The following is a 27167-nucleotide window of genomic DNA, read 5'->3' as shown; positions in this document are numbered from 1 at the left end:
GACCTGAAGAGGGCGACTTGCAGCTGAATCATCCATCCATCAATTTACCAAACCACTGGTCCAGCATAATATCATACAGGTATACATTTATTTTGAATTGATTATTCAATTGTTTAATTAAGGTTTATACATGGAAACTCAATGTCCGAATTCACGCACTTGTTTTCATTCACTCCTTCAAGTGGACTATATTAGTGGAGTAATGTAGGGAATAGTAAAAGAGGGTATAGGATTTCGAACACAGCCCAGGTCAGTAGCCTTTGAGTGAGTTCTTTCACAACAGCTGTGACCTTGAAGACTGAAAACCTTTACAGAAATTTTAAGTGCAAATGATGCAAAAAAGTGGTAACAAACCGTGACAAGTTCGAGTATAAAAAAAAACTGAACCATAATGTAACAAAACAGTGGTTAATTTGTGTCTGTAACCATGTGTGACTAAAAGCATCTTACCTTGGTGGGGCCTGGGATGGGAGGAGCCCCAGGAGAGGGTAGTTTTCCCACAGGTGATGGTATAACTGGAGCAGCCAGTGGGGTTTGGGCAGGCGTGCTGGGTTCACTGCTGCTCATCTCTCCAGCAGACGCTGATCCAGAGCCCACCTTCACACCCACTCCAGCCCGTGTTTGCTGAAAGAGAGAGAGAGACGCAGAGGTCACGGAAGCTCACCTTATAACAATTACTCTCAAATTATACATCTGACCTGCAGGACTGAGCTCACCTTGGGCCTTCTGGCCGTGGTCTAAGGAGAGGAGATACACACAGATATACGACCACCACAGGTTAGTAGAAAGATGAAGAAAGCAGAATCAAAGAAAAAACAGGGGAAAACACGCATATAGTAAAGATTAGTAAGGTAAATGCATTAAACAAGAACTCCAAACGTGTCTGTGTGAGCCACAGTAACCTTTAACGTTTATCTCATCAAATGCTGTCTCGTCACCTTAACATCAAAAAAATACTCTTTTAGCACATAAAGAGTCGAACACTAACACACTCTAGGAAACTGTCTGTCTGCCCACAAAGCAGAGTGCCTGGCACCAACCGGGTCAAACAAGTACTCATTTACATACAAGCATGCACACACAGATGGTCAGCACATGTTTGTATTGTTATACAGATCGTCGTAGAGTTACAACACAGACAAAGCTGTTGTACAAACACATAATAGTGAAATATTCTAAATAAATATGCCAGTTATAAAAGTTTACACTAACCTACAAAAAATTGGGGTCATTAAGATATTTACTGTTTTTGAAAGAAGTCTCTTATGCTCACCAAGGTTGCATTTACTATATTATGAAATATTACAATTTAAAATATCTGTTAACTATTTTTTAAAATATATTTTTACAATGTAATTTATTAATAGCAAAATCAGATTTTTCAGCACCATTCCTCCAGTCTTCAGTGTCCCATGATCCTTCAGAAATCATTCTATGCTGATTTGCTACTCAAGTAACATTATTTTTTATTATAATTGTTGAAAACAGTTGTGCTGCTTAATATTTTTGTGGGAACCATGATACTTTTTTAGGATTCTTTGATTAACATAAATATCAAAAAAGCTGAATCTATTTAATAAATAAAGAAATAATTTGTAACATTAATAATTTGTAATTTGTTATAATTTGTTGACTGTCCCTTTTGAGCAATTCAATGTATCCTTAAAAAACTATTATCATTTTTTTTTAAATCTAACTGGCCCCAAACATAACATAACATACATGTATAAAGGCCTACAAACAGTTGCCCCAAAAGTCACACTTATGGTAATAATCATAAGTTCTAAGTTCTAAATTAAACATGTTTAATTCAGTGGGTTACTTGCCATTTGTGAAATATTTGTAATTGTTAAAAAAGAGCATAACTTATATATAAATGAATATTTATATAGCTTTATGAATCACTTCAGCTATGAATATGATCCACTAACCACAATAATGTATATACAATATATAGCTATTATTTTATCATGAAACGAGAACAAACTTCTTTTAATGAATTATTTTTCTTGTAAAGGGCTTTATTCATTTAAATTAATAACACATGTTTTGTTATTTTGATCTAAAATGCAGAAACATTCATACATTTTTATTTGTTCAGTGTATATCATCAGATCTTTTTAGCTACGGTTGTCTATTAAGAGAACAAAATGTCCTAATCAAACAATTTAATTAACATGAACTTTTCAATTAATACAATTAATTCAATTAATACAATAATAAGAATAAGAACATGCACTGACACACCAAAAATCAGAGACATAAATAGAAAATTGTCTCCAGAATCACACAAACACCCTAGCAAGGCAACAACCACTGAGCGTTTTGCATGCTACAGAAGTAGTAAACAATCTGTACCTTACGAGTCGTAGGTGCCTGTCTCATCATATTGACGATTGAAGAGAAAAAAGACACAAACAGGTGCGCACACACACACACACACACACCAGGTGCAGAAAAAGAGCAGGAAAAAGGATTGAATCACATTAGCAGCAGATCGAGATGAAAGCAGGCCAAGCCCACAGCAAAGCCGCAAACACTCATACAGCAGTTGGCAAGTCCTAGCCAGACACACAAACACACACACACACACACACACACACAGCGACGGTGTTGCAGGTTGTGTCTGCTGCAGCTGAAATGACTCTCCTCTCTTGCACTGCAGCAATTTCAAGCCTTTTTCTCCTACAAGAACAGAACCGAGCTCTTTTCTAAGCTGCTCTGATTATAATGCTGTCCTTGAGGCTCTACTAAACAGTAGCCGTCTCTCTCTCTGTCTGTATCCATCTCTCGCTCGCCTGCTCTTTCCACTCGTAAGCTCTCTGTGCCGCTCTGCTGTGCCAACGGCTGCTTAGCAAGTACATTACATCACTACACATACACCCCTCCCTCCAGACAGACAGAGAGAGAGAGACAGGCTGTAACAAAAGGGGAAAGAGGGAGAGAGGAAGGGACTGATGAGAGTCTAGCATGTATCCTAGCAACACTCCATTAGTATCTCTATGGGCTCTTCAGGGCAGAGTAAGCGACAGGAACGTGTCTAAGTATGAGTGCAGGCAGACCATGCTGCAATTCCACCTGTTTTACCAACTTATGGTTTAAACTGATAATTAGGGCTGTCAATCGATTAAAATATTTCATATTTCATGAGTCATGAGTTAACTCGCGATTAATCACAATTTAATCACACATTTTTAGCAATTGTAAATTTATCTTAAATAAAGTTTAAATTAAGTGTTTAATACTCTTATCAACATGGGTATGGACAAATATGCATGCTTTATGGAAATGTATTTTTATTATTAGTGAAACCATACTTATTCAATAATAATCAATAATACAGCATGAAGATTAGAACTAGTTTATGTCTCTTAAGCCTAAACTTAAAAATTCAGAATAAGCAGTGATTTCTCTCATTTTAAGTATATAAAGGGAGTTTTTACACTGGCAGTTTAGGCAGTGCCGCCACTCCCACCACGCGTGTATGGCACCTAGTGCTGAGGGGGGCACCATGAGAATTTTCAACTGCAGGTACCCAACCACCCATTACGTAACTACAGGTACCCATTAGTTAACAATGAGTATCCAGCCACCCAATACTTAACTACAGGTACCCATTAGTTAACAATGAGTATCCAGCCACCCAATACTTAACTACAGGTACCCATTAGTTAACTACATGTACCCACTACCCATTAGTTAACTACAGTAACCCATTAGTTAACTACAGGTACCCATTAATTAACAATGAGTATCCAACCACCCATTACTTAACTACAGGTACCCATTAGTTAACAATAGCCCCTTTCACACTGCGATTCCGGCAAATACACGGATAATGCGACCCGGCCATTCACACTGCCAGCGAAATGCCGTAATATGTGCGCTTTCACACACAGCGATTAACGGTCCCGGGTCGAGTTGACACGTGACATCCGGATGTGACGTGTAATGGCGAGCGATCTCAGCTTCAGCGCGGATAGTAAGGAGCTCCGTGGTCTCGACTTATGTCCAGTTTGCGCACATTTCTGCTTGTTTAATTTTAGTTTCTTTTGAATACGAACACTCTCTGCGTTTAAAACAAAGACTAGCTCTTCTGGCACTGCAGGGTTGTATTATTGAAAAAACAAGCTCTAGGAGTCGCACGATAACTACGTACACGTTGCGGCATTAGTTTCGGCTTTTGTTCACACAGCGCTCGTCCCGGGTCGAATACCGCAATATTACTAGGTCCCCGACCCGGGTCGAATTCGGTAATCAATCCCGGGACGTGGTTGCTTTCACACAGAAGGCGACCCGGCAATGTTCCGGGAATATTGCGGGTTCGACGTGCAGTGTGAAAGGGGCTAATGAGTATCCAGCCACCCATTAGTTAAATACAGGTACCCATTAGTTAACAATGAGTATCCAGCCACCCATTATGTAACCACATATACCTGTAGTTACAGGTACCCACTCACCCATTAGTTAACTACAGTAACCCATTAGTTAACTACAGGTACCCATTCACCCATTAGTTAACTACAGGTACCCACTCACCCATTAGTTAACTACAGGTACCCACTCACCCATTAGTTAACTACAGTAACCCATTAGTTAACTACAGGTACCCACTCACCCATTAGTTAACTACAGGTACCCACTCACCCATTAGTTAACTACAGTAACCCATTAGTTAACTACAGGTACCCACTCACCCATTAGTTAACTACAGGTACCCACTCACCCATTAGTTAACTACAGGTACCCACTCACCCATTAGTTAACTACAGGTACCCATTCACCCATTAGTTAACTACAGGTACCCATTAGTTAACTACAGGTACCCACTAACCCATTAGTTAACTACAGGTACCCACTCACGCATTAGTTAACTACAGGTACCCATTCACCGATTAGTTAACTACAGGTACCCATTAGTTAACTACAGGTACCCACTCACCCATTAGTTAACTACAGGTACCCACTCACCCATTAGTTAACTACAGGTACCCATAGGTACCCAATAGTTAAGCCACCCATTAGTTAACTACAGGTACTCAATAGTTAACTATAGGTACCCAATAGTTAAGCCACCCATTAGTTAACTAAAGATACTCAATAGTTAACTATAGGTTCCCAATAGTTAAGCCACCCATTAGTTAACTACAGGTACTCAATAGTTAACTATAGGTACCCAATAGTTAAGCCACCCATTAGTTAACTAAAGGTACTCAATAGTTAACTATAGGTACCCAATAGTTAAGCCACCCATTAGTTAACTACAGGTACTCAATAGTTAACTATAGGTACCCAATAGTTAAGCCACCCATTAGTTAACTACAGGTACCCAGCCACCCATTAGCTAACAACAGGTACGCATAAGTTAACTACAGGTATTCAAATCTGGCTTACATTTGGCGTTTCTGGCTTGATTCTGGCGTTGTTGTTTTCGGTCTTGTGTCAAACAGCATTAGGTTGAGCTCTGCAGTTTTTCTGGCCAACCAAAAAGCTAAAGGCATCTGTTTCGCTGAGTCACGGCTTTTAATTGGCTAGCCAGAAAAAGAAAATAGTCAGCCGAGATGTAGTTTGGTTTTGGTTACATAACATGAACTAACAATGAAAAATTATTTTACATTTTTTATTCGTTTTTATTTATTCTTAGGTCATTTCAACATTTCCTAATACATTATTAAAATCGAAATTTGTGTCTGTTAATATTATTTAATAGACCTGAGCTAACATGAACTAACAGTGAACAGGCCTATTTGCGTTAACAAAGATTAATAAACATTGTAATTTATTTGTAACAACTAGATTGCTCGTCGTAGTTAATGTTAATTAATGAATTAATAGACCTTATTGTGAAGTGGATAACACTTTAAAAGGTCTAATTTGTTAAAATAAGCGGTAACCCTAATTCTTTATAAAACATTTGAAGATATGAAATGTGTTTTTCTGTATGTTTGAAATGCATTACTGTGGTTTGTGAGCGTATCATATGCAGATCCATTACAGAACAGAGTAGGAAGGGATGGAGAAAGATTGATGTATCACATTACAGCTCTGCAACAGAGAAAAGTGATGTGCTGTAGAAAACAGATAGGGGGATGTTGTATTGTCAGGCTGCATTTTTCAGGTCTCTCTCTATAATACGTTCTAGTTGTAAGTTAGTACTAATTAAAACTAAATGACAGGTTTCCTGTAATCAAGCAATTGTTGCAAATTTTTGAACACATCACAGAACCTGTCTACTTACAGTGAGTAGTTCATATGTTTATTCACTGTACTTAAAATATTCTTATAAATACAAAATGTTATATTAAGTGATAGTTTATATAACTTCTATATTAAATATTATAATTTTTTAATATAATACTTCAAAAAATGTATGATGTTATAAATATAATGTTGCTTCTATTACCAAAGTAATGATAAATGCATTGATGTTACCAGTTTTAATATGAAAGAAGTGATGTTTATAAGCCAGTTAAATGCCGACTCTTTTCTTAAACCTCATAGCACAAGCTCCAAACAATCCATATTGACAGCCTGAACCAGATATCCTCATAAAAACCATAACCCACAAACTGACATTTAAAAAAAAAAAATTGCAGGGATGCGTTCAATATTTCAGTGGTGACCTAATGACAAGACAGCTAATGCCAAGCCAGGCTGCAGTACAAGGTCTGTCGCAGGGGGAATCGAGTCTTTCAACAAACACAGTCTTATGTCATAGACTCTTAAAGGTGCCCTAGAATAAGTTGAAACAAATGTTAAATTGTTCTCTGATATCTACATATAGTATGTGGCTCATTTAAGGGCAAAAACGGTCCAGATACAGTGTTACAGGTCCATTTACAACCCAAATTGTCCCTAGGATGTAATGCTCTGTTTTTGCCTTATTTGGAAGAGTCATGAATATTAATGTTGAGCTCTGCTCTGATTGGCTTATTTCAGCAGCTCACAGCAGTTCAGTTGTTCAGGGAAGCGGCTCGTGAGTCCTGACAGAACACAGACCGATTGAATGACACTTTAAGCAGAACATCTCATATGGAGATTGCTGAAATGCAGCTTACTTGTTTATTGGTGTTTTCAGATCATCCGCGCGCCAGAGAGAGCTCGCGTGCATATGGTTGCCATATTGTACACGTTTAGGTAAAAAACTGGATAGTATTCGTGTTCTTTTTTTTGAAAAGCTCTGATTGGGGGATTTAAATGACTGAAATCTGGCAACCGCAACTAAATTTTAGACTCGTCTTTTTTCGTCAACGATATTGCATGTTTATATAACATTAGTCACAATGTAGGCTACGCAGTGACTGTGATGTACTCTGAAATACAAGCATGCAAAAACATAATAGGCCTACTTCAGTTCTCAAAAATATAAATATATTTATTTTTACAAAATTAATAGCCTTGTCAAATGACTATCGTTTTAACTTATATGGTGGAAAAGGTGACGTTTGCTAGAAGGATCGAGTGAACGATCTGTAAGCAACGCATCTACGGTTGTATTTTGTAATACGAAATAATATTAACCTTTGTCATTAGACACATTAATTTGTTTTGTATGGTACTTGGAGTTTCCTGTTGTTACTGTACTAACATCTTGCGTTATCTAGACAATGCTGTCGCTCTAAGAAACTTTCAATTTAATCAGAAATAGTTTAAACAGCTAGTCAATAAGCGGATAAATCACTACTGACTGCTTGCAGGAATACAGTTGTAATTGCCCCTTTCTTCAGTTTAAGACACTGAGCGAAGCTTGCTTGAAATTGGCCGAACAAACGAACCATCTTGAAATAAATTGTTGTGGTATCCGATTATAATAAACCTCAACCATGACTGTTGATATCTTTTATTTGTGGGAAGGGTATGAAAAGTCCTCACGTCCCCTGCACAGCCTGGAACATTTGTGTCCATGAGAGCTGCCGTTTCGCTATCCTCACGTGACGCTTATTTACCTGCAGTCCCGATGAATCGGCTCCGTCAGTTCCGCCTGACAGTGAACATGTTCAGACATATGCAAACGTTGGGGGCGTACATATTAATGATCCCCAGCGGTTGTGTCACAGGTGGCATTATGTTATGAGCACTTATTTTTCTGTGGTGTTTTTCATGCACAAGATTTACATATGAAGTAGAAGGCAATGGTGTTTGAGACTCACAGTATGTGATGTCCATGTACTGAACTCTTATTATTTCACTATGACAAGGTTAATTACATTTTTCATCCTAAGGCACCTTTAAAAATAAAGCTTCTTTATTGGCATTGATGGTTCCAAGAAGAATCTTTGACATCAATTGAACCTTTTCAATGCAAAAAAGTAAAAGAGTTCTTTAGATCATAAAATTGTTCTTCACACAAAAAAAGGGTTATTTTTAAAAACTCTTCGCTTAAAGTTGTGCTTGCGGTCAAATGTTTTATTTGTGATAATGCAATGAAACATGCCGAATGTTCTTAATATGTCTTTTTCTGTGTGCATTTTATTTGCATAGTAAAATAAAACCTGCAGCTGTAGTTAGCCCCTTCTTTGCCAAATAATTTTGTCAGACAATAGCTAAGTTTAATGTTTTGTTCTTCCCTCATATTAAAATATTCAAAAATATAAAACATTTCCTCATATTTTTATAGTTTAATCAAACTTGCAGGGTCATTATAAACAAAAATTCCCCGAATCAATCCCCTCCGGACATCACTTTTCCTCACAGGCCACAGAATCTTCAATATTTCTTATTTATACAATTCATTTTCTTTAAATTATTCAAAATCCAAAATGCATGATGAATGTCAGATTTTTTATGGTTATATTTTCACAGAAAATACTACTGTTCATATTTGTTTTGAAATGTATTTAAGTGAAGATGAATCAAGATAAATATGGATGTAGAGGTTTTTATGTTGAGAGGATGTAGAGAGACTTTGCATGTCTTTTATGAAATGTAGATGTGCAGCTTTCACATATGAATAAATATGCATTAAAAAATTAAAGTAGCCTAATTCACACTGACAATAATTTTTTTAAATGACTTTAAAAATGTTTTTTCAATCTCAGGAACAATGTAATTTTGAATATCTGCACTATCAGCACTATACTGTACATTTTTAAGTTAAATTTGTTCACTCAGATGGTCTCACTAGGTCTGTCTCGCACACATAAACACATTGTACTCAGCATGTTAATTCATGAAATATATTTAAAAGCAGTCATTCACTGAAGAACTGCCATCCAGCTAGCAAAGCACTTGCACACATGAATAAATGTACATAAAATTAACATAAACAATATAGTGACAAAAACTCATCATTCACACACACACACACACACACACACACACACACACACACACACACACACACACACACGCACACACACACAGGTAATGTGCTGTTTGTGTGATGCCATGCATGCAGCAGAGCTGTATTATCATTGCTATGGAAACAGAGGTTGGAGAAACATGCAGCACCTTTTTTGGTTTGGTTCCTCTCTGCACACTCAGACGGTGGAGGAAGAGGTGACAGATTAAAGTTTGATCAGTCAGTGTGTTTGTGATGAGTATGAATGTCTCTTACATACAAACTTTTTGGTATCTTACACAGAAACCTTATAAAGAGTCTATGAAAAAATAGACTTGTGTTCATGCATGTTTGTATTAGTGAGGGCAGGATTCTGACACTTTTGTGAAAAAGTACACTTTAGCACATTAAAAAAAGATAAAAAAAATATGCTTAAGTGTGAACTGAATGTAATGTTTTCGAACACTTGATTGCATGTTATTCACAATTACTTAATATCGTTTACATTTATTTTAAATGAAATTAAAGTTTTAGTTGAACTTGAATGCTTTTTTGACCCACTTAAGTACATCTTTATGTCTAATTTCATAATTCTGTCATTGATATATGATTAAAGTATACTGCCGAATGTAGTGACAACGTTTATGGTGAACTAAAATGTTATGTCGTTTCTATTGAAACTTGTGTATTTTAATATATTTGTTATAACAGTTTTAATGAGGAAGTTGCAGTTTGTTTTATTTAAAACATATTTGTTTTAAATGTAATATGTAATATCTAATTACTTGTGCATTAGTATGTACATCAAAGTAAGTAAAATAGTTATTTAAAGCAAAACAAAATATCAACTTCAATTTATTTAAAACTTTAAAGCAAACCTTTAATTTGGCATTGATACAAAAGTGTACTTAAGTGCCTTAAGAAACATAGTAATGAAAGTGTATTCTTTTTAAGTATACTTAAAGGGGGGGTGAAATGCTGTTTCATGCATACAGAGCTTTTTACACTGTTAAAGACTTGGATTCCCATCCTAAACATAGACAAAGTTTCAAAAACTAATGTTGGACGTTTGATGGAGTATTTCTGTGTTAAAAATACTCCTTCCGGTTTCTCACAAGTTTCGGCGAGTTTTTTTTCGAGTATGGGTCTACTTGACGTTAAATAGAGCGGAAGGTCCTTGTATGGGCCGTACGGGCTCTTCTCCCTGAAGGGTGCGCGCGCGCGTGACTAGAGGGAGAGAGAGGAAATGCACGCTGTAAACAGTCTCTCAGGTGCAGATCCAGTCGTCCATGAACACTTATGTCGCGCCGCGCTCCACTTTATTCCTATGGGTGACGTCGAGCGACTTCAACGCTTCAGCACAGCATTCCGGGAAGGCAGCGCTGCATTTGAACCGATTTGAACGCAGAAATGACGGGAAGCTTCAAGGCATCGCTTCAGTCGCGTCGCAAAGTAGATTTCCACGGTCACTGCTGTCACAGGACTTCACCAAATCATACCAAAGAAGTGTGTTTTTGACAGAGCGGTCCTGCTTTGGAAGATGCCGGTGAGTAAATCAACTTCAAATGTCTCTGGTATTGGCTTCCGTCGCATGAGTAAACATCAGTAAACGATACGATCGCGTGCTTCGTCATTCAAATGCGCTAACGGTTACTCCATTGTTGTTCTGTATAACGTTACACTATTCTGACTCTGACGTGCAAAACCGTTTTGCTTGCTACCTCTAAGGTCTAGTCACATACAATAGTCCAAAAACCGAATCATGTCCTCATAAACTGCACACAAAGGCCCCTAAATACAGTACATACCACAGAGACGGGCATCCTGATGTTGCCGTTTCTCCTGTTCAATTTATTTCAGCCTCAGATTTGATTGTGGATCATTATCTGTATTAGCTGAGATAGATGGGTTTCTCCACGCCTGAGGACGTCACCGCTTTGCGCGCTTGTCATTCTTTAGCTCCGCCCACACGATACGCCTCCAGGCGCTCGGTTTTTTCCGGAAAGACTCGGTACAGCCCATATTTCTTTTATAAATATGATAAAACTAAAGACTTTTCGGAGATATGAAGGATGCAATACTACTCTATAGGTACTCAAGATTGACATGAGATTGACTGAAACTGAGTGTTTCACCCCCCCTTTAAGATTTCGTTAATATTATACTATCTTCAAGTACAGCTTTTAAAAATATACTTTTAAAGGGATAGTTTACCCGAAAATAACCCTCAAGTTGTTCTAATCCTGTATGAGTTTCTTTGTTCTGTGAACCTTATAACAGGGGTTTTCAAACTGGGGTCCGGGGACCCCCAGGGGTCCTCCAGAAGGTTCTAAGGGGTCCCCAGAAAATTTCTGAGAATTAAAAGACAAAGCAAAAATGGAGTCTACCAAACAATCTAATGGTTTCATTTCTAATTGTTTATCTCCTTGTTTGCCGTATACATACTTTCAAGATTTGTATATGTTTGCTTCGTATTTTTCTAGTGAGTTTTTCTCACTATAGTCCCCTTTATTTTGCTTACTGGGGTTCTTAACACGGTACGTAAGCTGCTTACATAGACCTACATTATGAAAGTTGCTTAAACTTTTTTTAAACAACTCGTACATTTTCATTGAAAATGTTTTTCTTCAGGTTAATACATACAACATTAAGTATAGCCAATTTAAGATTGGAAACAATGTGTTGTATTTATGTCACACTTACTATTTATCTAAAAAAAAAATTATACATACAAATATATAGATGTATTTTATGAAAGGGGTCCCCCATAAAGTTTCCTCATATTTGGGGGTCCTTGGCATCATGAAGTTTGAAAACCCCTGCCTTATAATATATTTTGAACATATGATATTCAATGGGGACCAGCAACTGTTTGGTTACCCATATTCTTCCAAATATCTTCTTTTGTGTTCTCATTCAGGTTCCAAACAACTTGAGAGTGAGTAAATGATGACAGAATGTTTATTTATGGGTGGACTTTCCCTTTAAGATTTGAAATACAGTACATTCAGTAGAATTAAGCGCACATCTTTTTCACAAGAGATACGATAAATAGAAGGACCATATGTGTGTTTGTGTGTTTTTGGGTTGGGACTGGGAGGAATTACAAAGTGCAAAGACATGCTTGTTAAATTCATGTTAGACTTGAAATCAGAAGGAAAAAAGATAGAGAAGAGAAGTATTTCATGGCCAGGGAGTGTTACTATATCCCCCTCTGCTGGAAAGGAGAGGTAATTCGCAATGCTTTTAACGTAAAGTAGTTAGCCTCAGATGACACAACACACCACACCACATCCTGAGCCTAGTCACAGACCATCTAGTAGTGTACTGTATATTGCACATAAATGTGGCAAGAGCTACAAGAAATGGTGAGCTCTAATCTGATTGGCTGGCGTTACACGCAACTTTCAAGGTCAGAGGTGACAACAATGAATATTGTTCTGGGCCTAATTACACACATTTCTGCAAATGTCTCTGCTATTTTTGGTAGAGCCAGTGACAGACAAGACTATTATTATGGTAATTCAGATAAACCTCGTCTGGCATTTAAAAAGTCAAACTATAATTGGTGGCTTTTTGAGATTGGCCAGACAGTCCTTTACTGTTTGAGTGGGCATTTCTTGGCCAGAATAAACTGTAAAAGTCTGGCTAAACACTTTAGGTGGCTAAACACCTCTTCAAAAGACCACTGGAGTTTGTTTAAAAAACAATATATGAATATATTTTTAGATCCCTTTCCTCACTCACCACTTTGTTTGACTTTGGACCTTCAATTATCTCTGAGAAGGAAAGATAAAATGAGAGGATTACAATTTCATGTGAAAAATATGGTTGCAAGCAGATATGCACATGATTTCCTACCTCGTTTCAGCATTTTAGAGGTGGCAGCCTCAGGCGTGTCAGGAGATGTGGTGTCAGCCAAATCTTCAACTAACTGAATCTGCAAGAGAAGTTTCCAAGAACATTTACTGTACATGTTTCACCTGTCAGTGTTTATAAGCAACAAGCATGTGTGGGAGTACCTGTGATTGGCGTACAAATATTCCATGGTTTTCCTGACAGGTGAAATATCGTTTGCCCTGCACAGTTCCATCATTCTTCCCTTTAGGTTCCTCTAGAATGACTCCCACCCATTTTCCAGAGGCAAAGAGGGTGTTTCCAATATATGCCACGGTACCTCGATGACCTTTACCGATGACCTCAACTAGTGAGCCCACCTTAACAGGCCGCCCACCTCCATCTGAACTCATTCTGCTGCTGCCACTGCTGGTGGTCTGAGGATGAGATAGAAAAACCCTTAAAGGTTAGTTCACCCAAAAATGAAAATCCTGTCATTAATTACTCACCCTCATGTTGTTCGACACCCTTAAGACCCCTGTTCATCTTCGGAACACAAATTAAGATATTTTTTGTTGAAATCTAAGGAAAGGCGTTCATTGGCCAAAATGTAAATTCCTCTCTCAAGACCCATAAAAGGTACTAAGGTACTAAAGGTACTGCTTTATGCATATGTGTATCGATTCATGATTTGGATCGCGTGCCAAACTGCTGAAATCACATGACTTTGGTGATCCAAATCGCTGATTCAATAAACTGATTCATAAAGCGCTGAGTCTTCAGAAAGAAGTGTTTTGAAATCAACCATCACTATTTCGTTGTTGTTTTTTGCACACAAAAACTATACTCATCGCTTTATAACAATTATTGTAGAACCACTGTAGTGAGATGGGCTTAGTACCTTTTATGGGTCTTGTGAGAGGAAATGTATCTTCATATGTGTTCCGAAGATTAATAAAGGTCTTACGGGTGTAACAGTCCTTCTCAAAAAATTAGCATTTGTGATAAAAGTTCATTATTTTCCACAATGTAATGATAAAAATGAAACTTTCATATATTTTAGATTTATTGAACACCAACTGAAATATTTCAGGTCTTTTATTGTTTTAATACTGATGATTTTGGCATACAGCTCATGAAAACCCAAAATTCCTATCTCCAAAAATTAGCATATCATGAAAAGGTTCTCTAAATGAGATATTAACCTAATCATCTGAATCAACTAATTAACTCTAAACACCTGCAAAAGATTCCTGAGGCTTTTAAAAACTCCCAGCCTGGTTCATTACTCAAAACCGCAATCATGGGTAAGACTGCCGAACCGACCCTGTCCAGAAGGCCATGATTGACACCCTCAAGCGAGAGGGTAAGACACAGAAAGACATTTCTGAACGAATCTGTTCCCAGAGTGCTGTATCAAGGCACCTCAGTGGGAAGTCTTTGGGAAGTAAAAAGTGTGGCAAAAAACGCTGCACAACGAGAAGAGGTGACCGGACCCTGAGGAAGATTGTGGAGAAGGACCGACTCCAGACCTTGGGGGACCTGCGGAAGCAGTGGACTGAGTCTGGAGTAGAAACATCCAGAGCCACCGTGCACAGGCGTGTGCAGGAAATGGGTACAGGTGCCACATTCGCCAGGTCAAGCCACTTTGGGCTACAGAGAAGCAGCACTGGACTGTTGCTCAGTGGTCCAAAGTACTTTTTTCGGATGAAAGCAAAATTTGCATGTCATTCGGAAATCAAGGTGCCAGAGTCTGGAGGAAGACCGGGGAGAAGGAAATGCCAAAATGCCTGAAGTCCAGTGTCAAGTACCCACAGTCAGTCATGGTCTAAGGTGCCATGTCAGCTGCTGGTGTTGGTCCACTGTGTTTTATCAAGGACAGGGTCAATGCAGCTAGCTATCAGGAGATTTTGGAGCACTTCATGCTTCCATCTGCTGAAAAGCTTTATGGAGATGAAGATTTCGTTTTTCAGCATGACCTGGCACCTGCTCACAGTGTCAAAACCACTGGTAAATGGTTTACTGACCATGGTATTACTGTGCTCAATTGGCCTGCCAACTCTCCTGACCTGAACCCCATAGAGAATCTGTGGGATATTGTGAAGAGAAAGTTGAGAGATGCAAGACCCAACACTCTGGATGAGCTTAAGGCCGCTATCGAAGCATCCTGGGCCTCCATAACACCTCAGCAGTGCCACAGGCTGATCGCCTCCATGCCACGCCACATTAAAGCAGTCATTTCTGCAAAAGGATTCCCGCCGAAGTATAGAGTGCATAACTGAACATAATTATTTGAAGGTTGACTTTTTTGTATTAAAAACACTTTTCTTTTATTGGTCGGATTAAATATGCTAATTTTTTGAGAGGTTTTTATGAGTGAGTTATTTTTAACAGTGAGTTAAAAATAAGATCACAAAATGTCTAGGGAAAAGGACATTAGTTCTGAGAACATCTCTAACAAATTTTTTGCAATGAAACTATAACTTATTTTGATATTTTGTCCCTTGGTTTGATATTAAGTAATATAAAGCATACCAAAGAGTTTCCGTTCATAAGATGTTTTCAAACTTCCAATACTAATACTGTTACATCACAAACTGGAAAAACGATGGCTGGGATATTTTTGAGACAATATTAGAGTAGGAAGCAACAAAACTCTGTGATACTTTTATTTTTATACAACACATAAATATACAAGAAGCTCATGTTGAGAAATGCACATTTAAAGGCAGGGTAGGCACTTTCGGAGAGGAATATAGCAATAGCAAGCTAGCTTAGTTTGAAAGCATAAGATCCCACCCTTCCTTTAGAGCATCTCCTAAGCCACGCCTCCTCCAAAACACATGAACGCACACAGCCAGAGAAGAGTCTGCAAAGCGCCACAGGACGACGTTAAATCACCTCATGTCTCAAAGCACATAACATTAAAATAATTAACATATAGAACTTAAAGAGCACTTGTACCACCTGACTGCTGCAGATTCACTTCGGCATTAATAGTGTTGCCACAGAAACGCCATAGCTCTGAGTCCAAGGACATGAATAGCTACGGGTAGAACGTCACTGGTTGCCATCTTTTAATTATGGTAATTGCGACTATATGACGCAAAAAGCAGCATAAGCTCACTGAATTTTGTTCAGGAGTAACTGTAAAAGGCTGCTGCTGTTTTTTGTGACTGTCCATCTACAACTCTGCATAGCCTCATGGAACCTGATGACGTGTGACGTATGTGCAACATGTGCGGAGGTATGGACATCCTACCCCATCCAGACAGGACATCCTATTACTGCATTCGGATCGAATGCAATTATTGGACGATCATTTTTTGGTTCTGAGGTCCATAGAAGATATATGTACATTTTTAAAGGTTTACTTCAGTGATTAGCATATGGCTTTGTATAAGTAGAAACCCTGGAGTCTATTCGAATGATTGTTTCTCATACTCTCATCACAAGCTCATTCATGACGTAAAATGTAATCTGACTCCTGCAGCGTTTGTGCCATGACACTCCCTCAGCGGCTAAATCACATTATATTGAACAGACACATTCAGTTTTTAATTGTAGTCTCTGTTCTCTAACTGAACTGATTTTATGAAAATGAACGCAGTCGCGGTGGGAAAGTGAAAGTGATCCAGTAATCTAGTAGCTGGCTTTAGGAGTGGCCTAGTAGGACAGCGAAGCATTCTGGAAATTGATGTCTTTCATCCCCATGAGACAAAAATACATTTTCTTTCTTAGTCTAGAAAGCACAAAGTTAAAAAATCATTTCTAATAATTATTTATAATTAAAATAATAATTCATAAATAATATTTCTACTACATTAATGACCCAGTTTAAATACAGATTCATCTTCCCAGCTTTGAAGTACCCCTTTAAATCCTTGCTATCAAGATCTGAAGAGAGTTTCAGCCAATACAACAAAAAGTGTTTAAGAAAAATTGGCCTACTCTACCTTTACTACACAATACTGTCAGTTTATTTGTCTGTTTTTGCTGTGTCCGTGAATATAATTCCAAACAAAGACCCAGGATTTGATCCATAGAGGAGTAATTATGCCCGAACAGAAAATGTTCGGACCAATGAAATTGTCAGGGGGGGCTTTAGACGATGACGGACAGATGATAAACAGTAACGTAATCATGCACATCATCAAAGGAGCTTGGTTGAATTTGTTCTAATCCTAAACGGAGAAATAGTTTGTATATACATTCACCTTCACTTTTTCTCTCAGAAATGATAATCATGTTGGTAAGCATTTGTGTATCCTTAAATTCTTTTTTTTACAACACTGGCAAAGATTGTTTATTCCAGCGTGCGTGCAGACAGGGTTGCCAAGTTTTTACAAAAAAACCTGCCAACTACCAAAAATAATAGCTCCCAAAATAATAGCTTCTCTGTGGGGTTCTCCGGAAAAAAAGGCGTTTGAGGGGTAAAATGTGTGTTATTTTAGCAAGGTTGCCTGCTAAAAATTGCATTCTGGGTCTATATATCACATAATTGAGGTTGCTTCACTTCAGACTCATATTGAGTATGACGACATCAGGCTAGAATGAATCCGCATTTTTTAATGAATCGGTTGAACAAATCAATAAATCACTGGCGTAGAGTCACAAAAAATCCCCATCATTAAAACACTTACTGACAGTCTGTCTGGTACACGCAAACACAGGCAAGTGGAGTGACACAAACAGTGAAATGTCTGAGGGAGGTATATTGGCACTCCAGCCAATCAGATTTGTATATTGGCAGCTAAGCTAAGCCATTCAGATTAGAACCAACTGTATAAATTGTAATAAAATACACTTACATTTTGTGAATTAAAGTTAAAATACTTCAAATACACTGTACAATACTGAATAGACAACCTGGGGGAGTTGAAGCCATTTGCAGACTCCTCATTAGGTATCTGAACTAGTCTCTAATGCCCTCCAGATTGCATGTCTGAGAGGACAATTGAGGGTTATTTAGGAGCACTCAGACCAGAGCTCAAGGCTGAAAAAAGTTTGTGACGCAGACTTTATGTTTACTGCAGAAGACTCCAGATGAAGCAGAAGCATTGTTACCTGCAGTCACGGTGCGTGCGCACGCACGCACACACACACACACACACACACACACACACACACACACACACACACACACACACACACACACACACACACACACACACCCTGAGAGACTTGCTCCATTTCACTTCCATTTAGTCATTTCAACTCTCTCTAATCACAGAGGCTGGGGTCCAAATTTTATTGGTGAAACTAAAAATAAGCACCAGCCACATAACAAGCTAATGCACAATATTCACAATGCTTTTTTAAATTATTGCTGACTCTAATTGTAAACTCTAAATGCTCTGAAGAGGTGGGAACATTAGGTTACAATGACCTCTTTGCAAATGGAAAACTCAGAACTGTCCGTACACTGGCAGCAGCTCATTGCAAGGTGACATATTCATTCATTACACAAATAGATTTAATATAATGACATTGCTGACTAATGTTGAAAGATTAAGCTGAATAGAAAACTGACTTATGACTCAGCAGAAGTAAGTCACTGACTGTGTCAGTATCATTGTTGGTATGGACCTTGTGAAGCTTGTTAAAACGCTTTAAGTAAAAGCCAAAGAATTTGAATTTTAAATTCCTTGTGAAGCTTAAACAGTTGAGCCTTTTCATATACGTGTCATGTGCTAGACATAAAAGCGTGTTTAAGACTGATGCCTGATGCATTTTCTGTTTCTGAATGAATTATGTTGTCCATCAAATCTTTCTCCACACGCATTTATTAAAATAAAGTTACACTTTCACTTTTTGAAAGTGTAAATATTAAATATAGGCCTATATTTGAGTACCGTAACTAACCTCTTCTCAGACCTCCAACAAGGTTTCAGAGAATAAGTTTGCATGAATAAATAAAGAAACATTTATTTTTCTATCATGGTGGGGACATATTGACCTCTCTTGTTTTTATACTGAACTAATGTGACTTTCTATATTCTAACCCTAAACCTAATCAATTCCTCACACAAACCTCTTTGTATTTTTAGGTTGGAATTAAGACATCTTAATTAGGGCTGTGCAATATGTCAAAATGTACATATCGCAAGGGTTCGCAATATCTGAATGATTTTAATAGGCAACATTAAACATTGTGACAAGTGTACTGGGCACACGACTGTTACTTATGGGACTTGTTTGACGTTAAAAATAGTTATTAAATTCAATCATTTAAAAAATCCAAAAAAAACACTTGCAGTCTTGCTCAGTTTGACACACACACACACACACACATACACACACACATCGAAATGTGAACGATTTGTGACATAAATGTTTGCTAAAAAACTGCTGGTCCCTTTTAGAAGTTGTAGCGCTGCTTTCTTTTCCCAGGAAGAATATGAAACACAAATGGTTTCATTCTCAGTTTTTAAATATTGTTTTTAATATAATGTAAATAGATTTTACACACTAATTGCAATATCATATCGCATATCAAATATTGCATTTTTCTTCAATATCGCACAGCCCTAATCTTAATGTTGGTTATGTTTATTAATGTATATTCCTCATGGGAACTGCTGGCTGGTCCCCATAACATAAATGATTTCAGGTTTTACTATCCTTGTGGTGAATGTGATGCATTACTTTTCACTAACAGTCCATTTAAACTGGGGTTTTATGTTCATATTGCTGTCTAATGTTTTATACAGGAAAGGGTATACGATTTATGTCTGGAGATTTAGACAGGGAGTTATTACTACATTTAACCATGTCAGCTTGAGAGACTGAAGTTGAGCTACAGGAAAGGCTTTGGTTCAGATTTAATATTAGGATTTGGTCTGGAATCAAATAATATATATATATATATATATATATATATATATATATATATATATATATATATATATATATATATATATATATATATATATATATATATATATATATAATATTATTTGACAAAATGCTTTTAGTAAAAAAAATATATAAAATAAAAAGTTAAATAGCAAACATATTTAAGGATTAATCTGCAACATTTCAGATAGCATCAATCTGTCTTGTCTTTTTTTGTGGCATTGTTACTCAGCAAATGTGCCAACAATTGCACTGCTCCATTACTGGCCTGCAGACTGATTTCACACACTGATTTCTACAATTGATTGTAGCAGTCTGTACACAAGCAAATGCATTTTAGCTAAAAGCTGAGCCTTACAAATTCCAGAACACTGACTGAGCCCACGCATGCTCTTGCCTGACACATGCTACAACACCTGCATGTCCACACTGAGTGCATCTATATACACCTGCTCATCACGGCACAGAACATACTAACCCTACAACTAAAAAAAGAGGCATGTATCCACATGAGGGTGTTTGAGGGTGGCAGACAGACAGTATTTATGTGACAAAAAGAGTGTCTACTGTAAGTCACTCACCCTGCTGTAAGTGTATCTTTTCATCTGAGACATGCTGCTCCTGCGTCGCTGTTGACAACGGTTCCTTGCCTTGCTTCAGCAACCAGCGCAGTCTTTTCAGCCCTCAAGCCGCTGTCTCCCTATCTCTCTTTCTGCCTTTTTCTATCCCCACCTAACTCTCATCATTCAAACCTTTGTCCATATGTTCAGCTCCAGCAGAGGCACAGACTGAACCCCAGAGAGGACACAGGAGAGACATCAGAGGGAGGTGCTGCTGGATGTCTGATCTCGGATGAACCAGCTAATACGTAAATAGTCAGAATGATCCCAGCATTAAATTAGTTAGAATGTGAGGTGTGTGTGTGTGTGTGTGTGTGTATGTGTAAGTCTGGCTGACTGCTCTGTGCTGGTAGGTGAGTGTGTGAGAGCAGTGCAACTGCGCTAATGTCTGCGCTGCCTTCTGCAGGAGAGCAAAAGAGGAAGAACTGGGTCCTAAAGCCCTCCAACACTGAATAATGGTCAAACTTACATATTTAATATGTAATACTCTTTGAGTGATTTAAAACAAACAGAGAATCTGTATCCAGTCTTCTCACATATACATACTTTGCAATAGAGCCTGATAACAGAGGATGACTAAAGTTATTATTTATAGTGTATGATTTACTGTGTAGCTCAGTGTTATTATAATATAAACCCCTTCAATATATGTAAACATCGTAGGTGCGCGCGCAGCATGGGGTCAGAAAAACAGCAATCTACTGTAGTCATAAGTGAAAGCGCTAATGTAAAGACAGTCTGCAGCATGCCACATGTCAAATTGCCAGATATCAAACTTCACCTAACCATTGAATCAGTTTACAGAAAACATTTTGTTTACTTACCATGGCTTAACTCTGCGCCATTGTCCCTGTTGGTGCTAGCCTCCAGCTAACTACTAACGTTAAATTACCACTTTTTTTTTTACCTTGGCTTTAGTCAGGTAATGGACCGCCTTATAGGTTCACTACAAAGGCCAAGTTTTTATAAGGCACATATAAAACACAGACAATGACTATACATGTACCAATTTATATTGTTTGTGCAAGATTAAATGAATAAAAAAGCATTGTTAGCAAAAGCATTATTAGTTTCATTGTTATCAACATAGTTCGAGTCTGTGTTTCCCGAAATCTTCGTTCGAACGAACATCCATAAACATCATCGCAAACTTGTGTGGTTCCAACGGTAGCTCTCGACCTGTACAGCAGATTTTCTTGTTTGTATGACATGTGGACTTAATAAATCCTTATCTTGAGCAAAAATAAAGCAAGCTGACATTCAGTACGGTCATATATTTTATTTTGAATACATACAAATGTCATTTATGTCTTTTAGTTTTTCATTGCAGCTTTTTTGAAGAGCGCATGTGCGTACGTTATAGAATTACGAGCTTATGAACGAATCTGGAAATGAAGCAAAATAACGGAGAAAAAAAGGAGAATTAGTCCTCAGATGCCATGTCTATAATTTATAGCAAAAAAAAATCTAGCATGAATTCGATCTCAAGCTAATTTATTAAAAGCAGTTATAGAGGGAATGCATCGACGTCACTTTCCCGCCGTAACACGCCCCCACAGCCGGGGCTGAGTGGCAGAAGAGCTGCTGCGTGACTGGAGTTAATGGAGGAAAACACGAGTAGAGCAAACGATCCTTACAACTTACCAAAGATTCAGTGATCCGTGGATAATGATATGCAGCCAGGAATCGTGTTTTCCTGACATTTTTAGGAGCCTCATTTCGACAAGAATGTTTCTAACCGTCATTCATCACATTTTTCAAGTGAATCCCGCATGTATATGTGGATGGGTCCGTGTTTTGAAGCGTGTAGTGGTGGTAATATACTTTATATTCACTAAAAGCTGTCATTCAATAAACGCAATCTCACAAAGTTCCACAGTGATGTTGGTATACAATGAATCTCTTATTTTCACAATGTCTGCACTTATAGAAGATTGCTGCGAGTGTTTAACTGAACTCAGCGCCTGGAAGTCTACAAACATTTCTGTGATTGGCTACATTACTCACCGAGGCGAAAACACGTTGGAAATGGAATCATTTGACGAGTGCAATACAGATACACACTGGATCTTTTGCTAGCTCCTTTTCGCTGGTTCTATGCAATTATTACGAATTCTTACAGAGGATTACAGATCACAGACAAGCAGTTATGGGCAGCTTTTCACTCTAAAAGCAGAAGCAGCAGCAGGTGGCAGTGGATTGAGTGAGAAAATTACACGCTATTATCAAGTCCGTCTCAAGCTCAGAACAGCGGTCTATGCGGTCCATGGACAAGCTTCCCCCTACCCCACCTCCTTTTGGCGCAGGGCCTGGTTTTGTGTGTTTTCACTGCATTCGCGCTGTAAACCAGTGCTGCCGTGTTCTTTAACGGATAAGATCCTGTGGAAATCCTGAAAAACGTAACTCCACAACTGGTGCGACTTTCACAGTTCACGATGCAAGTAGGCATTTATTTCTTGACGAGAAATTCTCTGGTTAACACACAATTCAATGGAATGGAATAAACTTTCTGACCCCGGAATGCGCACTGCGAACTGTGAATTTTCCTGTGACGTCACCCGTGAAGGGGTCTATTGATTAACTAAAACTAAATACTATAATAATATATACATAATACTAAAATAACACCGGTGAAACTTTTTTAAAATGTTGCCTTCTCACCAGTGTTTTTGTTCTATGACTTTTATTTTGATATTCTTTTGTCTTACTGTGTCTAATTTTCACACAGGTTTAGGTCCTGTTGTACCTTGTTTCTATGGTTACTCATCATACCCACCTGTTCCTCATTATCTTGTTACTCATGCTGCATCCCAATCTGCCTAATTAGACTGCAACCTAAAAGTATGTACTCTTTTTGTGAAGAAAACTTTTGAGTGTGTAGCAAAAGAGTAGGTACTCCGTTGCTTAGTTACGTGCCTCCTGTCACTGTTTAAACTGCCCTGTCAATTATCGTCACAGTTAAAACCCTCCACATTCAGTTTAATTTCATACCATATTGAAATGTAGAAGTGAATGAGAAATGTAGTAGCACACTGATCTGCCCTTCGTGGGTCTTTCATGCAGAGACTCTTCTTGTGTCTTTGCAATTTAAATATAATGATGCATTTAAAAGTTAAGGCCAAACATATCATTACAAAAGTTCACAATGCTGCTGCAGGTAAAATATGTGGATAACACTGAATAAATATCTTTTCGTCAGGTTAAATATTGATAATTGATCACTCAAGCTCCTTAATCTAAACCTCTCTACTTAACCGTTGGAATCGCTCATCCGTCATGTTGGTAGTTTTTTAACAATTTTTATTCACGTTTGTAGTTCTATTCAAATCCACCTCACAATGGGTTGTGGGCGATATCAGCTGTTAGAGTGTGCATCGATCCATACTTCGAATTCGGACCGGAAATAGCAGACCATCCAGGTATCTTTGGAATACTATTTTCAACATACTACGACTTGGGACATACTATTTCAATTTTCGAATACAATGAATAGCATGCGAATTGGGATGCAGCAAGAGTGTTTTTATACCTTTGTGTTTTAGTATGTACTTGCCGTTATTGTATTTGCACATAAATGTAAAACTGTTGTGTCTCCTGTGTTTCCTATATCATCTTGTTTGGATTATTGATATCGGCTCCAAGAATTATTTTTTGTTTATGTGTTAATTGAATAAGACCACTTGCTAAAGATCCTAACCTCTATTTGGCCCTGTTTACACCTGGTACTAAGATGTGTTTTGTTCGATAGGATCACAAGTGGATGATGCTAAATAGGCTACACGTGTAAACTGGATCTAAAAAGTTGAGCTTGTCCACTTTTGACCACTTCCAGAAGTAGTCAAAAATGCATTCAGCTGGATTCCTTTCATAGTGTAGATGCTCAGGTGATCAAATGTGTTTGAACAGCCACAAACGATTGCATACTTTTCCCTGCTAAACCTGTGACAATGATTAACCATTATGGATCGAACAGCAATATGCCTCTTCCTCCTAATCTTCCAAGACTCCTTTTTCCTTATGGTCCTTAGGGGAGATTTATTGACTTTGTTCCTCCTTCATCATTAATAAGGTGGTATATGGTAATTTGGAACCAGCCGTAATGGCCGCCACGCCAGGGTCTACAGCCGTCATGGCCGCCATGCCAGGGTCTCCAGCCGTCATGGCCGCCATACCAAAGTCTCCAGCCGTCATGGCCGCCACGCCAGAGTCTCCAGCCATCATGGCCGCCACACCAGAGTCTCTAGCCGTAATGGCCACCACAGCAAAGTCACCAGCCGTCAGGGCCGCCATGCCAGAGTCTCCAGCCATTATGGCTGCCACAGCAGAGTCTGCAGCTATCATGGCCTCCACACCAAAGTCTCCAGCCGTCATGGCCACCACGCCAGAGTCTCCAGCCGGCATGGCCGCCACAGTAAAGTTTCCAGCCGTCATGACCGCAACAGCAAAGTCTCCAGCGGGTCATGGCTGCCATGCCATAGTCTCCAGCCCTTATGGCTGCCACAGCAGAGTCTGCACCTATCATGGCCTCCACACCAAAATCTCCAGCCATCATGGCTGCCAGAGCAAAGTTTCCAGCTGTCATAGCCACCACGCCAGATTCTCCAGCCGTCATGGCCGCCACAGCAAAGTTTCCAGTCTTCATGGCCAACATGCCAGAGTCTCCAGCCATCATGGCCGCCACAGCAGAGTCTCCAATTATCATAGCTGTCACACCAGAGTCACCATCCGCCATGGCTCCCATGCCAGAGTCGCCAGCCATAATGGCTGCCACACCATAGTCTCATCACGTTGTGGCTGCCACGCCAGACTGAATAATTTAAACTCAAATATTTATGTCACTTTATTTATTTATTTGGTAAGTAACAGTGTAAAACCCAGGATAATGTACTTCATTAATGCAAAATTGACTCGTTCAGGATAGGGCTGTCAACGAATATTCTAAATTCGAATATATATTCAAATAGTTTTTAAAAAACTAATTTTGAAGGTGAAAATTAATATTCGAATAAAAAAATAAAATTAAAAATGCTGCGGTAGCAGAGGTGTGGTTGTATGCTTTGCTCATGTGCGCGCTCGCGTGCCTGATAGCTCAGGAGCAGGTCACAGGAGTCGCACTGTCAGGTGCAGCCTCAGTGCTGAAAGTTGACGCGTCTTGCATGGAAGATGGCAGAAAGTGCACAGCTCAACTCGACCGCAGCAGAGAAAGTGATTTTAACCCTCCAAAATCTAAAGCCATGTCTGAAGTACTTTGGATTTTGGTCTGTAGGAAGTAAAATTGTTGAGCCACGAGATAAAGTTTTATGTAAGACACAGTAAGCATATTACCATGCCCCATTTTATTTAACGTTAAACAGAAACATTACTAAAGTGTAGGCTACTGTACTGACTGAATAGATATTGCATGAACAAAGGATAAATGCACTGGTTTGATTATTTACCGTTTCATGTCAAGGAAAAGTTCTATGTTTACCACAGCACAGCTCGCTCAGAGCGTTCAATATGCTGTAAAACTGACATTAATATTAATAATATTTGTTTCAATCACTGATGAAGCTTGCTATATTTGGGACAAGAGCTTAAATTGCTTGTACGAAACTCTTGATCAGCAGCACTCAAAGTTTGTTCATTTAAACCGTTCTGTGCAGAGAGTGTGAGCTGAGGGCGAGAGAGAGTGAGGTCTGCGGTCTTGGCCATTAGTTTATTTACTTGTTTTTGTGTAAGTAATACGTTGTCAAATATGTTTAAACTTAAATAGACTACTTAGATAGATACATAGTAAATATTTCCATCTTTGATACATAGTCAAATTTGAGTATTTAATATTAGAATATAATTTGAATATTTAAAAAAACTAATGAATGAAATTCGAATGGGATAATGGAGGAAGATTGACAGCCCCCGTTCAGGGTGATACAAGAGAGCCCTGATTACCCTGTTTGTATTCATTTTGTAATAATGACTAGCTGCGGAACATTATCATTTCCATATTAATCACTGGATTACTAAAGGCCATGTACGACTTTGTACGGAGGTGATCACTAGCTTAACAGGACTCTTTTCTACCAAGTTTCCCTAAATGGAATCCATTCAAACACAAATGTTTGCACGCATGCGTTTAAGGCAGTAGGTCTCTTTAAGACCACCTCTCTGTGTTCCTCTCCAGCCCTATTAAAATGTGACGCAGGCAGCATCCAATATAAAGCCGGACACAAGAGAGTGAGTTCAGTCAGGAGAGGTGTGCACAACCTCTGCAGACTGACAAACATACACACACTGACAGGATTAACAGTCTTTTTAAACAACAACTGCAATGAATCCCTGGGGGCTTATTTCTGTATTACACATTCTGCACAGAAAGCAAATGCTGATGTTTGCAACATACTCACTGTTCACTGTTGTACAGTTAGATGGGACAGGTGCAAAGTTGAAAACATTGTGCTCACAAAAAAAAAAACAGTAGGCAATTGTGAGTCAATCTGAGCAGACATGCAGACAATATATAAATCACACAATGACAGCTTCTCTTCTCTGACCACTCTATGAAACAGTGCCTCTCATCTGTATCAGTGACA

The 27167-nt window shown here is 38.4% G+C and overlaps 1 protein-coding gene across 4 annotated transcripts in view; it reads right to left on the bottom strand.

Annotated features, from left to right (window-relative positions):
• dctn1b (dynactin 1b) overlaps nt 1-27167 on the bottom strand; it is a 46551-nt gene that overhangs the window by 17263 nt on the left and 2121 nt on the right. The window contains exons 1-8 of one of the 4 annotated variants that reach the window (XM_067422060.1): nt 20557-20979; nt 13303-13554; nt 13142-13220; nt 13028-13059; nt 9451-9471; nt 2359-2376; nt 717-737; nt 451-624 (exon numbers count right to left, since the gene is read on the bottom strand). In XM_067422060.1, coding sequence (XP_067278161.1) covers nt 451-624; nt 717-737; nt 2359-2376; nt 9451-9471; nt 13028-13059; nt 13142-13220; nt 13303-13554; nt 20557-20589 — 630 coding nt within the window. In that variant the 5' untranslated portion in view covers nt 20590-20979. Of the gene's footprint in view, nt 1-450; nt 625-716; nt 738-2358; nt 2377-9450; nt 9472-13027; nt 13060-13141; nt 13221-13302; nt 13555-20556; nt 20980-27167 lie in introns of those variants that run through there. The other 3 variants (XM_067422057.1, XM_067422059.1, XM_067422058.1) reach the window with 3 other exon arrangements.

Source organism: Pseudorasbora parva, chromosome 17 (genome assembly GCF_024679245.1).
Source record: "Pseudorasbora parva isolate DD20220531a chromosome 17, ASM2467924v1, whole genome shotgun sequence".
In the NCBI taxonomy this organism is placed as follows: Eukaryota; Metazoa; Chordata; class Actinopteri; order Cypriniformes; family Gobionidae; genus Pseudorasbora; species Pseudorasbora parva.
The sequence above is the reverse complement of the archived record's forward strand: the minus strand, read 5'-3'. Positions and strand labels throughout refer to the sequence as shown.